This window comes from Chaetodon auriga, chromosome 2, assembly GCF_051107435.1.
Source record: "Chaetodon auriga isolate fChaAug3 chromosome 2, fChaAug3.hap1, whole genome shotgun sequence".
Taxonomy (NCBI): Eukaryota; Metazoa; Chordata; class Actinopteri; order Chaetodontiformes; family Chaetodontidae; genus Chaetodon; species Chaetodon auriga.
The window spans coordinates 9,765,625-9,779,634 of record NC_135075.1 but is presented as its reverse complement, the minus strand read 5'-3'; the positions used below and the strand labels follow the sequence as shown (position 1 = coordinate 9,779,634).

Here is a 14,010-nt window from a genome sequence, read left to right as displayed (position 1 = left end):
AAGATTTCAGGAGTGTTCTCTCCAGACTCACCTGTCACTCAATGGCACAGGGTTTAAAATGACAGCATATTAAATAGACACTAAGTAACTAAATTAACGTACATCATATGTATTTCTTTGTAAGGCTAAGTGTTCAAGGTGTAATTTCTCCAACGAGGAACGATAGAGTAGCAGACCAATAAACTGTACCTGTACCACTTTGTAATTCAGGAGAATTCTCTTACTAAACTGAATTTGCCGTGAAGGATATCTTTCCAAAAACAGATTTTGGTGAAGTGACTGAATTTCATGACATTTTCTTATCATTCATTTTTTTTAAATGCTATTGTGCATCTGAAAATCAAGAAGCTATGGTATTTTTTTGTTGGAGTATGTCTGTGGAATCCCCATTTTAACACAGATCAAATCCCAATTTCCCGTTGACTTAACTCATGAAATTAGCTGAACAAGCAAATGTGAAATTTGTCCGCAAGAAAGCACACAATTCTACATATAAGGACAATTTATTTTTCAGTGATAAATGAATAATTGATGAATATTTACTTGGGTTTAGGTTGACCTATTTTCACAATAACAAGTACCAAATCACAGTTATTTTCAGAAAACATCAAGGACACTCTAAGGAAACAACTGACTTGAAAAATAAAAGCCATTATCTCTGATGTCAAATCCACCCTGATGTTCTCCCAATAGACCTTTGAGAAGCTGAAACAATATATCTGCCTTTATGATTAAAAAAGGGCAGAAACCACCCTCTTGACTGCCAGAGATCATTTTTCAGGAACACATAAACATAAGAGAGCACAAGTGTTTGAATACAACCGATGCAGTTATTTTTCTGGCGATCGTCTCCATGAGTGCTGCATTCAAGCCACGTGGCTTTTAAACGTATGTGTCATGCAATAAATAAATTCTGGTTTTCCTTCTGATGTTCTCCGGCTACTCTGCCTTGACTCTCTGTGATTTTTGGACAGATAGCTTCATTCTTTGCTAAAGTAACTGCCAACTGCTGTTAATAGTAGCTGCTGTTAGCTCAGTTAGCTGTGCAGCTTGTGGTCCTCGGCACCTCAGTTCTGTATTCCCTGTTATCAAACTGGCCTCCATTGGTCTCAGAGGCTGTGCTCAGTCCTGGTCCAGCCGTGTTCACTTGGAGCTCTCAGTCTCGGCAGAGTCAGCTAATAAGACCGTTGACTGCATGACATTCAGTGCTATTGGCTACTATAAGCGCCAATCAATAACTGTGACAAGTCCTTCCCTAGCTGCCTGTCTTTAGAGGAAACACATGAATATGCAGAATCTATTGCCACTCTGCTACTTTAAACAGCAACAATAATCACAGCACTACATGCCATTTTAAGGCAAAGGGACTGGAGGAGGTGTGAGAGCCAAACAGAAGACTTACTGACACTGGCTTACAGTGGGAACATTCAGAGAAGCTGTGTAACAATAACATATGGTTGTGCAGAAAACAGAGCGAGCTAACGGTTACCAAACGACTCCCTACTCCTCTCTGAGGCACACTGACACGCCTCACATGGCCAGTTTCACCAGTCTTCATCATGAATAATGCGGAGAATCTGTCCCAGCACTGATGGTCTGAAGCTGTAATGTGTAAGTGTGTATTCTCCTTGAGTATACACACACACACACACACACACACACACACACACACACACAGTAGTTTTTCACACAAGGTGAATGATGTGAGCTTGAATAATGCAAAAAGGAGGGTGTCAAAGAGCCGTGGGCCACGCGATGCAGGGATTTTGAAAACAAATTTACCAGAGCAAAGCCTCACCCTCACCCTCTAAGTCCTTCAAACTGAGAATCATGCAGACAATCTGGAGGCATGCAGGTTCAAGACAAACACAAAACGTTTTTCACTGGCAGGTCAAAAGCCTTTTCTAAAAAGACTGCACAAAAATCTGACGCTGCTTGTCGAGCTGAGGTACATATCATGTAGCTGACGGTAAATCACGAGAACATCACGCATCACATTCCATGCCGCAGAACACGAAGCCTCTCTTTCCTCGGTGTTATCACTCAGGCCAGTTTTGAACAATGCGGCGGTGATGATTATAAAAAGAAATCATTCAACCCTCTCCCCTTTTTTGCTTTTCAAATGAACAAACCAAGCTTTTTGCAATGCAACTCATTTTCCAAAGGAAAAAAAATGTAAGGTCTCTCAAGGACAAACTTCAATTGCTGGAAAACCTTGTGTACATCTGTCAACAGATACATACAGCATTCAGCGAATACTGTATTTGCAGGCTGTGCCGTGGCACATCTGTAGCAACCTGCTGGTGATCACTGACAGATGCCTGCTCATTATTTTTCTATAAGGCTGTCAGAAGTCACACGTTGCATTTATTTCACACGGTTGCTGGCATTCAACGTGGTTTGACAAAAGCTTTGTTTTAGAAAGCACCTCCTAGAGTTCGGCATAAAATTGGGATGTTTTTAGGACCATTCCTTCCATTCACTGGGGCATGAAATCATGAGTAAATTGACCAGATTTATCTTCTGTCTTGCACCTCCAAAAGCTGCAAAAAGATAAAAGTAATGACCAATGCGCTGAGTTCTAGCTGAGAATTTATGTTACTTTCCAAAGCCGACAATCTTACAAATCTAGATTGTAACACAGACCGGCCAGCTGTGTGGAGGTGACAAAGCTGGCAGGGTTGACTGTTTCGTTTAAACTCTCTTTCTTCTTTCTTTAATTATTTCTGTAACTTTTCACATCGGACTGCAACACTACGAATGTTTTCCAGTAGAGACTGTCTGAAAATGTTATTCCCATATTTATATAATTACCAAGTCTTGCCCATCTCTATGGTGGCCAACATTCCACTCCACCTTGGAATGCAGCCATTTTGAACATCTATAAATACTTTTTTCATGTCGTACAAACTAGTTCTTTCAAACATGTCTCGTCCATAAGCGTCTGCAGGTACGGTCAAGACTCTTTGAGGCAGCCCAAATGCAAATGTATGCACGCTAACACGCTCTCAGTGACAAATCCAAAGTGCCAATGTTCATCATTTTAACCATCGTAGTTTAGCATGCTTACATTTGGTAATTTGCACTACACTCAAAGCACATTGAGGCCGATGGGAATGAGAAAGTATCTGAAAGCATACAAGTTCCAATTTAATTTCACGATGGCGCTAGTAGAAGATTTATTGCAATATAGCAATTCATCCTGAGGGGAACACTCAGGAACCCTAAGCCTCACCAATGTCATTAGCATTCATCCTCTGGGGAGCAGAATGTTTGCACAAAAAAGATTCAAGTACCTTAAATACAAGTGGAAACACAGACAACATGACAAAATAACTAAAATACTATAATCATTTTTACTTTCCAAACACCTCCGAAGCAAATGGTTGGAACGCTGTGTCACAGTGTGAACTGCCTTTAGGCTTTGCAGAGGCAGACAGAAGTGAACACAGTATGATCTCAGAAGTTTTGAGTTCACTGACCATCTGTAATGATCGGAGGCAACCCTAATTGCAACGGCTCATCTCCAGTGTAATCAAAATTCAGGGAGCACGTCTATAATCAAGTGCAATTAATCTGCTAATATCCCCCCAGTGTTGGAATAATGGGGACATTAACAGGGCTCATCTGTTGTGACTGCTCCTCTCCTGTTTGCTAGGTGGCTTATTCACAGCGGGAGACGGCAAATGCTTTTTGACAGGTATTTTTCAGCATTCATATCACCAAAGTCAATTTGAATAAACTACTGTCATCTCCCATAAGGGCTGCTCCTGCAACAAAAATTTCCCCCCACTAAACAGGTTTCCAATCCTCAATGAAATAGTGCATGTAAATTACCCCATCCCATTTTCCAAACAATATCGATTGTGACAGAAAGGCACAAGATCATATTCAGGAACATTTGTACATCAGCTGCAGAAAACAGCTTTAACGTATGATGATGGAAAGGACGGGAGAGAGAGAGAGGGTGTCAAATAAAGCCCGTATTCCGTTTCACAAGAATAATAAGTGGATAAAGGCGCCATCTATTTATGCTGAGAAGACATACGTGGGTGTGTTTCCTTGCAGCTTGATTGGAAAATCACATATAGGCCATAAACCTGAACTTACAGTGAGCACGGCAGCCCTCACCCCCCCCCTCTTGCACACACACACTGATTGGCTGGGGGGTTCTGTACCATTTTCATTTCACAGTGTGTGATAAATGGGTAAAAGGAGAGCGTAGAGTGTGACTGGCAGAGTGTAGCAATGCTGTTCTTTTCATTATGCCTCGAAGTCGAGCTCTGTGCTTAAAATTTCACAGCAATTAACACGATCATATGCAAAAATACAAATACACTGACATTTTACACTATTCCTTCACTTCAATTATGCAAAGGTTACTGATTATTTTTGTAGAAAGGCAGAGTCGTCAATGGGAGGCAGAGTGAGGCATCAGCATTAATCAGCAGCAAGGTGCACTCTAAGCTTTCCCCACATCCTTGACTGCTGCTGACTTTCAGGCATTCATAATAAATGAAATCTGTCGTGTATAATTCAACAGAAAAAGGAAACATGCCTTCATAGTGATTTACAGACGAAATAGCTGGTCGGGAGTTTTTTAAAATTCCATTATGATATTATGTGATGTGTCTTCTGGTAAAGAGGGTATTAGTGTATAGATACAGTCCAGCACACTCGTCTTGCTGTCGTATAGTCAACGTTATTTTGACATTATTCAAACATTTTTTAAAGTATTTTCACGCTAAAAATGAAAATGAATTCATGTTTCTACAGTAGCTGCTGGAAAATATGAGGAAACTATTTTTCCAACTGATAGTTTAGCAGGCTGCCATGCAGTTGACACTGTGTTTCAGAGGATGCTGCAGATTGTTAACTTGTAGAGGAAAGACAATTAAATGGATTGAACATTTGAGCAAAATCAGAAACCACAGAGGAAGAAGGAGAAGCTCCATCTTTTCCAGTGAAATATGATGTAACGTCAGAGAGTGGCAGAAGACATACAACACTTCTCACCATATGTTCTGGGGAAGTGGAAGGATTTTGGCACCGCGTTATTAGTTTTTTTTAACCTGTACAATTCCTTGCCGAACCTCGCCACCAACACAGGTAGGCAGTCGGTGTGGGCTTGTTTACATGTGGTTACGCTGAATTCTGTCTTTGGTACTGTAGGTGAAAAAATGTTCTGAGTGAATTTTCGGAGCACGATCTTGCCCACACGGTTTACTTTGACTTCTCAGAATTTGCTGCTTGTGGTGAGACTGATCAAATGCAATGGCGGCTGTCTGATCTGTCTAAAAGATCTGATGTGAAAATTCCAATAATCTGTTGAAATATGCATGCAAATTTATACCAAACCTTTTTGAAATATGAGGCGTGAACTTTTCTCCCTCAGGCCAATATAATGCAGATCAATAATTCTATAAATTTACACAAGGCAAGGCAGAACAAGTAACAATAACACAAATGAACTGAGCAACCTCTGTGAAAATGGGGTCACTGTGAGGGTATAGTTGACTGAATATGTCAGCAAATCCCCCAGAAACTGGAGGAGGTGAGAACACTATCCCCCGTGGACAGAAAAACAGCAGTGTGCACAGAATAAAGCCGCTCCATGCGCAGCAATTTCTATCCAGCTCACATTCATTTTCAAGGAAGGCAAGGCAAGGCTTGGTGCATTTCATACACAAAAGCGATTCAAAGTGCTTTACATAATGCATTAAAAACGTAAAAAAAGAAATAAAAACGACATAAAAACATTAAAATGCAAATTAAAAGATAGAAACCGTTTAAAAGGAAATTAAAACGTTAAGAACAGAGATATAACTACAGGATAGGAAGGCAAGATGGTTCATTAACTTGGATTTAAAGGTAGTCAGAGTTGGCACGAGTCTAATATCCTCTGAAAGTTTGTTGCAGCGCTGTGCTGCACAGTAACTAAATGCTGCGCCTCCATGTTTAGTTTGCACTCTGGGAACAGTTAGCAGGCTTCTACGTGATGACCAAGAGGCAGAGAAGGTCCAGAGATGTATTTTGGTCCTAACCCATTGAGAGATTTATAGACAAGCAGCAGTACTTTAAACTCACTTTAAACACTTTAAACTTCTCTGACACGCTGCAATACAGTGCAGAGATCTGAGAACTGGTGTGATGTGCTCAGTGTTCTTGGTCTTTGCTAAGACTCCAGAGAGAAAGCCATTATAGATGCTTATACGAGATGCAGAATGCAGACTAAATTTCAGCCTTTCTGCTCTGAAGTTTCTGTTCTGAAGATATGACTTGAACTACTTTGGCACTGAGAGCTGAGAGCCCAACCCAGTTTTCCAGTCTGTCCAGTATTATTGTGCGGACTACTGTGTTAAAAGCAGTACTTAGATCTAACAAGACTAGAACTGAAACCTTCCCGAGTCAGCCTCTAAATGAATATCATTACAGCACTTTAATGAGAGCTGTCTCAGTGCTGGAGCGAGGTTGAAATCAAAGTATCAAAGCAACCATTTGAGGTTAGTTAGCTGCTGGTGGACAGCTTTTTCTAATTATTTTGATACTCATCTGTAGTTGGTTACCACAGATGTATTCAGACTACCTGATGACAGAGAAAGTGCGTGATGACAGAGAGCTAATGACTATCTGCAGTAAAAACCGTCGCCAAACAGCTGAAAACATGTTTAAAAAAGCTTGTTGGAGAACATCAAAACAACAGGTGGATGCCTTAAGATGATGCACAATTTCAAGAACAGCTCTGTAGTCAAGAGCATCAAATCTTCTCATTTTAACCACATTCCTTCCATGTTTTTGCAGAGGATGATTAAAGCCAGCAGATGCCATGACATCAATGACATGCTCAGTTTTGGAATTAAAAGGTCTAGAAGATCATTCATAGAGGGCAAAGAGAGCACAGGCAACGAAGAAATAGCTTCCATGAACAGGGCACCAGTATTCTCAATGATGGAACTCTTTTTAACAGCTCCTGATCTTGTGTGGACTTCAGGTGACATATACAAACCACACAAAAACACTGAAGTGATCTGATTCATCGAGGTCAGGTGCAGCAACAATTGGAATATCGCTGATAATCAGAACTGATCCAAACGTGTCCAAAACAAAAAAAAAAGTGCTTTCTCTCTGTTGTGAAGTATTATAAATCACATCACCAGAGCAGAAATGCAAACCCCAGCCCAGATCATCTAACAACACTAGGCCTTTGTCACACCGCATATCCTCTGACAGTACTGGAGGCACCGAGGCAGTGAACTGAATGTTTTCAACACCTCTGCAAACAGACATAGCAACCGAGGTGTGTCTGTCTCTCTAGTGATGACAGCACAGAGAAATGGCCCTGCTCCTCCTGGCTTATCAAAAGACAGAGAGAGTGAAGTGGTTGGAGGCTTCAAAAATCGGTGTCCTTCTTCTCTGTGTTGGTCATGTTTTATTTATGAAATACTTCAGGTTAGTTTTTCAAGGAGCAGAATGAAATATCAAGCAACTCTACGTGCTGTCAGAGTGAAAAACATGCATTTGAAAAAAAAAAAGTGTCCAGTACTTCATTGGTCAGGGTCCCTGCTGAGGGAGCTGCAAAAGAGACCGTGATGAAATGTAAAGACGGAATCGGAAATACCTTTAACTGTGATGCTTCCTGTGCTGCTTGCCATGCCAAACTGGTTTCTTGCCACACAGGTGTAGAGACCTGCATCAGATTTGGTTGCATTCCATATCCGAAGGTTGCCGTTGCCCAGAATGGAGACCCTGCAGTAAAAAAAGCAAATTTATTAATATTACTGCTGTCGCAACATCTTGTTGTATTGGAACAAATGCTGCTTTGCATGGATTGTAAAATTTTGACTGTGTGGCAAAGGGTTGACATAACAGCAAAGATAAGTGACTAACACATGACAGAGAACATTTCTCAGCATCTCTAATTAAGTTCTGCTTCTTGCAGATGACAACGATGAGAAATAGGACGGTAGTTTCAGGGGGATTTATTCAGCTTATGGCTTCAAGATATCTGGGACAAGAGTGGCTTCGTGCCCTTTATGCAATGGCCACAAGTGCTTCAAAAAGGTCAAAAGGCCTTAACAAACCTTGACATTTTCTAAATAACAAGCAAAAATGGAGATTGTGCCCTTGAAAGCAAGGTACTGTGGGAAATCAAGGGTGGAACTACTCATCAAAACACACTGAATTTTAATTATCTGAAATGCTCTGCTGAATGGGCAAATTGTAAATAAGAAACGGTGTCAGCCTGATTGTGAGAGGGCTAAAGTGATGTGATGTCAGTAAATTGCTCTGTTCACCTACAAACAGAGTCAAAGGAGTTGGAATAGATTCATCCACTGTTAGGAGATCTGAGGAATAAAGTTCAGGGACAGCGTGATTTGGTTTAATAACAGCTCTTCATTGACACCCACAGACATGGACACATGTGGGACCACGCAGAGGCACTTGTGGTTGTGACCAGTCCATGTTTTTTTTGTTACTAATGGATGAAATGATTTACGATTACGATTGACGTGAAAGAGGTCGCACAAAGTGACAAACCCACAGAGAATTCAGTTTGTGTGGTTGAGTGGTTTGGAGGCTTTCAGCCCTCTGTTTTGGGTTTATTGTTTGTTTGTGAGTTCACTCTTATGGCTCCAATCAACCTCGTTTCCAGCCAAGGTCTGTGGGTGTTTTCAAAGAAAATGCCCTGATAAACTCAGTGATTGGCAGACAAACCAATTAGCTGGTGAGAAACAGTGCAGATTTAGAAGCTAAAGAATTAATATGTTTCTCAGGAGGTGGAGACCAAAGCAGAGCTACAAGGAATATATATACGGTCGCTATATCAACTTTATAATATGTCCATGCTGTGTTTACAGCTTCTTGAGCGGGCTCCAGGTGGCCAAAAAAAGGATCCCGTGCACATTTCTTCATTTATTATTTTTTTAGATTTTGCCTGCTGTGTAACAGTGGTCAGTCAGTCCAACTGATGACTGAGAGTTTAAAAATATCGCATACAGCCGAAGATTTTTAGAAAAGCCTTTTGAGAACAGTGTCAGATTTCCAGCCTCACAGTCAGTGATAGTAATGGCAATATTAAAACCCCTTCAGTCGAAAATCACACTTTGAGTGCAATGACAGCGAGCATCTGGGTTGAAAACAAAAACACAGAGTTGAAAGATGCCATGAGGCTTCAAAGAACTGCAGCCTGGCATGATAATTCATGCAGTCATGGCATCCACAGTTTATATGACACTACAGATGATAGCTGCTGCAGTGTCATGTTTTTAGAATCACTTTACTAGAAAGTATAAGTAACAGGAAAATTTATTCAGAGTTATTTAACGCTCTATACTACTCTGAATGTAAAGCACTAATTAAAACAATGTTAATACTTAATTCAAATACTACCTGCATGACTGCATTAGTCAATAGGTTCAACAAGACCAACATTCAAAGCAACAGCCTGCTTATCAGCACTAGACCAGCATCACTCCCTCAAATCAGCTTCAGTTTATTCCTGTGCTGTTTTTGGTTGATTCAGAACAACTTTCTGACAGTTAAAGATGACTGATGATGCAGCCTGAGCTGAAACAGAGAGGAGTTTAATAACCACGGTACAAATCTAAATGACACATGACACGGGGAGCTGTTCATCAGCTTTTACCGTTGTTATGTGAGCAGAGTGTTTTCTTGTTTGCACCAGTGATGCGTTTAACTGGATGTACTTGTGAAATGCAGTTGATACAGTGTGACACAGTGTGATATTCCGCCGCCCCCCCCCCGTGTCACTGTCTACATTGGGGAAGTGGTGGGGGTGATAAGAAAGAGCAGAGCCGGTTCGTGTGAGGGAATCTACTTCTAAAACCGCATTGTACTGCTGAGTGCAAGCTTCTTTGTTTTTTTCAGGCGGAGAGAAAACTGCTGAATGCAAAGTAGCCAACAATGGCCATCAGTTACACGTGGGGCGTATCGCTGTGTGGGATGGCCCGCAGTTAATGCCATCAAAGCCGGAGGCCGATAACTTAAAAGAAAATGGCCCATTAAATGGCACCACTGTCCTACAACTGACCATAACCCTGAGCAGAGTAAGCACAATTAAAACAACTACTACACATTACTTACATTACAACGATGGTCCTCTGTGTATACAGCAAAGTTTGTCTTGTGGCTCGTTCCCTAAAGGAAATTGTGAACTAAAGGTAATAGCTCTGCATTACGGTGATTTTTCCCTCCCACCAAATATCTATCTATTATCAATGAACTAGTGGTCAGAATGAAAACAGGGAAAACACATTATTTTAACTGGAACAAGCTCTGACCCAATTCAAGTCACCAGCACACAGCAATACCTCAACATAACTAAATACCTGCATTTGTGCACTGGGCTCTGTATATCCCCAATCCCCTTATCCCCAGGGACAAAACAGCTATCATGTGACTTGTGCACCATGCATCTTGTAAGAGGAGGCTCTGCGGAGTGCGAGCAAGTGGTGCTGCATGCAAACACAATGGCTCTGATAGAGAGTTAAATCCCCTGTAGCCCTCCTGCGGTGCCAAGACTGTTCTCAGCCACTCACCGCATCGTCTACATTTTTTTGATATGAAGACGGCGGGGCCACTTTCCCTTCACCGATATTGCAGAAAGAGGAGCAGACCGGCTGTCTGCACAAGTGTTTGGCATTTTAGTCTGAAACTAATGGAAGATGAGACAGATGAGGTCAAATACAGTCGAAGTCAACAGCGGCGCAGCAGTGGTGAATAAGAGATGGAGGCTTACCATTAACACGTTTCAGTTTTGCTCCTGCCTTCCCTCTTCCCTGCCATGGCCCAGACATCATGTCTGCACGACGTGCCCATTAGGTGAGGAGACATTTCCCACCTCCATCCCAAGAGAAGCCGGCAGGGGGCAGGTATCAATAATTCACATGTGAGATGAACACGAGTGCCACTCCTTTCATCCCTGCCTCACACAGGTTTAATGGACACAGCAATAATTCTCCTAAAAGGAGGCGATTATTTTGAACAAGGCGAGATGGCCAAATGCACTCGTGTAATCCTAAAAAACACAGGTGTGTATTTTGGGCGAGATCAAGCCTCCGAGGACAGGGGCTGTACAGTGTTGATCCTCCCTGCTCTGTGACAAGATGAAAGAGACAAATAACATCAGTCACAGAGCAGCTATCACGGCCACTGTGAAGTGGAAATCGCAGGAAAGAGCCCGGTCCAAAGTAAAAGCCTGTTTTTGTTATTTCTTTACATTCTCTTTGAGACGCTGTTAACAGATGCAGACGTTGCCTTTTTGTCAGCTTCCTCACAATCAAAAAGGCACTTGAAAGCCCTGTTTTGATGTTTCATTCAGACACATTTTGTCTTTGATCTGTTTGATAAATTCTACATTGCGAGAGGAAGCTGTCACAATCCAAATAATGAGTCACAAAAAAAGGCAAGAAAATTGTGCGCTGAGAGCAGCGGCTTTGAATTAAGTGCGGGTCTGGAATATGGAGCGACTTTCTAATGGCAGCGGCGGGAACCTCGTGCTCAAACAGTGAAATCGTGTTAGCTTGCGTTCTACATAAACACACTACCTCGCTAATGCCGCCGAAGAATAGGAGTGCACTCATAAAAATTCAACATACAAACAATACGCCTAATCACAGATTAGACTCTGATTTGAGAGTTTCAAACAGGACTGTTCATGAATACTTAGTGACTCTGCAATGCCATGGCCGACTGGTAGCATGACTGCGGGGTGGAAGTCTGTATCGTCTGTACTTAATTAACAGGGTAAATAAAGCCAGCTTGTGAAAATAGGGGTTAAGATTCTATCAGTGGAATTACTCAGCCATGAGACCACAGGAAGAGAGAACGTCACAAGCTTACGGTGATTTCACCATATAATTAGTCTCTGCTCAGGCCCTCTATACACAGAGATTATTGCCTCAGTGCACACACACACTCACACATGCACACATGCACACACACACACACAGCTTGTTTAACTCACCACTGCGGCAGCCATTCACTTCCAAATAGCAGTCAACTAAACAGAAAAAGTAAGTGTGAAAAGAGTACTGCAGGGGATGTGTTTGATATTGTGTTTGCCAGCTCACAGATAAGGTGAGGTGTGTCTGTGTTACTCTTTCCAACCCACACTGACCATCATCGACCTACCTGCAGGTGATGTTTCTAATCATAATTGTATCAAAACGTCAGCGTTGCTAACAGCGCTGGAGGCGAGAAGCTGTAATGCGGCGAGCGTGCCGAGAAAGAGGTGAGGTCACCATATCCTCTGAGCCGGGACAAGGGGTGGGACCTAACTTCAGGTGTTGATCTGTGCTCTTGACTGCTTTAAAAACCCTGAAGTATACAGAGGGAGGGGCTGTCTGAGATAAATTGAAAGGCTGTCTCTCCTAAGGTTCCCCACAGTGTGCTGTGCTGGAGAGAAACTGCCTTGTCAGCGGCATAAATCAAGCCCAGCTGTGCAGCGTGGACCCAGGACGCTAAAACCTGCCGAGCACGATGCAAGTGTGGCACAGCTTCTCAGATGTCTGCTTTATGCAGCGTCATGACTAAACAAATGTGTGTTCCTTTTTTTTTTTTTTTTTTTTTTTTGAAGTTGTCAACGTCAAGGTTAACAGTCAATTAGAGACCAGAAAGCAGGTACGCTCTTGATGTTCCAAACATGCTCCTTTTTCCTTTGTTCTTTCAGAACAACAAAGCAATTGGCTCATGATGGTGAAACAGGGACACCTGGGCATTTCATTTTGACAATTCTCCGATATTGGTGTAATTGATATGGATTTTTGCTGTGCTCAGACTTGTACCAATGACTCTCACCTTGTCACATGGACCATGAGCTGCAGCAAATGATCAGAACATTACCATGTGGCTCAATGTTAGGAAATGATTAACACTGAGGAGATTTGAAATGGAAAGCCGCGACCGACTACATCTAAAAGCCAAGACAGACTCAGACAAATCATACCCCTTGCAAAAAACTATTTGTATCAAGATAACCGTGCTGAACTTGTCTCTGGCCACGCTTAACCTGGCCCTTTCTCCAAACCTCATGTTTCTGATGATGACCACACCATCAGGTAGATATATGTGCTTTTGAGCTGAAATGTCTTGACAACTGTGAGATGAGTTCTCAATGAGATTAGATACAGATATTCATGTTCTTCAAATGATGACTTGTAATAAATCCTGCCTGACATATGACATTCCCACTACCCTTATCTGTGCTTTCTGATTTAGTATGTAGCACAGGCTACCAAGCAAATCCAGACAGTGCTGTTTCACTGTGAACCTGCCCGCTGTGTCGTTTACCTGGATTCACATCTCTTTAATACAGCCAAGAAAAGGGCCACTGAATACTTCAACAAAGTCTGACCCCAAAAATATCAAAAGCAGGTCATGACACTATTTGATTTTAAATATAGCCTTGACCTGATAACTATCATTGTTTATTTCCATAACTAAGTAGACAGGAATCTGCAGGCAGTGAATATCAGTGGAACTAAACAAACGACTGCAGAACCATTAAAACTGTATGGGACGCTGTATGACCACATCACTTTATCTTCCACCTGACTAATGTCTTACTGCAAACAAACGTGCCAAATCTAATGTCCTATGGAAGCTTTTGGTTTAATCTATGGTGCTACAGCACAGGTTTAGAGAGCTGTGCACTTTGCTGGGCAAGGTGACAGCTGGCAGGCTGGAGAAATAAAGCACAGGTGAAAACAAAAAGGAGCTGTGCTTTAAATATGCCGGTGAGTCAGTGCTCAGGCTGATCACATGGTGAAAAATAGCCAAAAAAGGAGCACAAATCACTCCCTCAGCATCAAAATGTTGTCAGGGAGCTCAATTACAGTTTACCCTACCAGTCTTTGAGCTGTACAAAAGCGCCGTACCTTGCAGACAATTACCATCATTGGGTAGAAAATGCCCGTCTGACAGGGATCTTTTGGAGGCGTCAATCAAAGCTCAGCTACAATATAACGAGTGCCTTTGTGACCACAGTTG

The 14,010-nt window shown here is 41.9% G+C and overlaps 1 protein-coding gene across 2 annotated transcripts in view; it reads right to left on the bottom strand.

Annotated features, from left to right (window-relative positions):
* Positions 1 to 14,010, bottom strand: part of cntn4 (contactin 4) — a 137,734-nt gene that overhangs the window by 12,940 nt on the left and 110,784 nt on the right. For both annotated transcript variants that reach the window (XM_076753139.1, XM_076753147.1), the window contains exon 12: positions 7,619 to 7,746. In XM_076753139.1, coding sequence (XP_076609254.1) covers positions 7,619 to 7,746 — 128 coding nt within the window. The remainder of the gene's footprint in view (positions 1 to 7,618; positions 7,747 to 14,010) is intronic.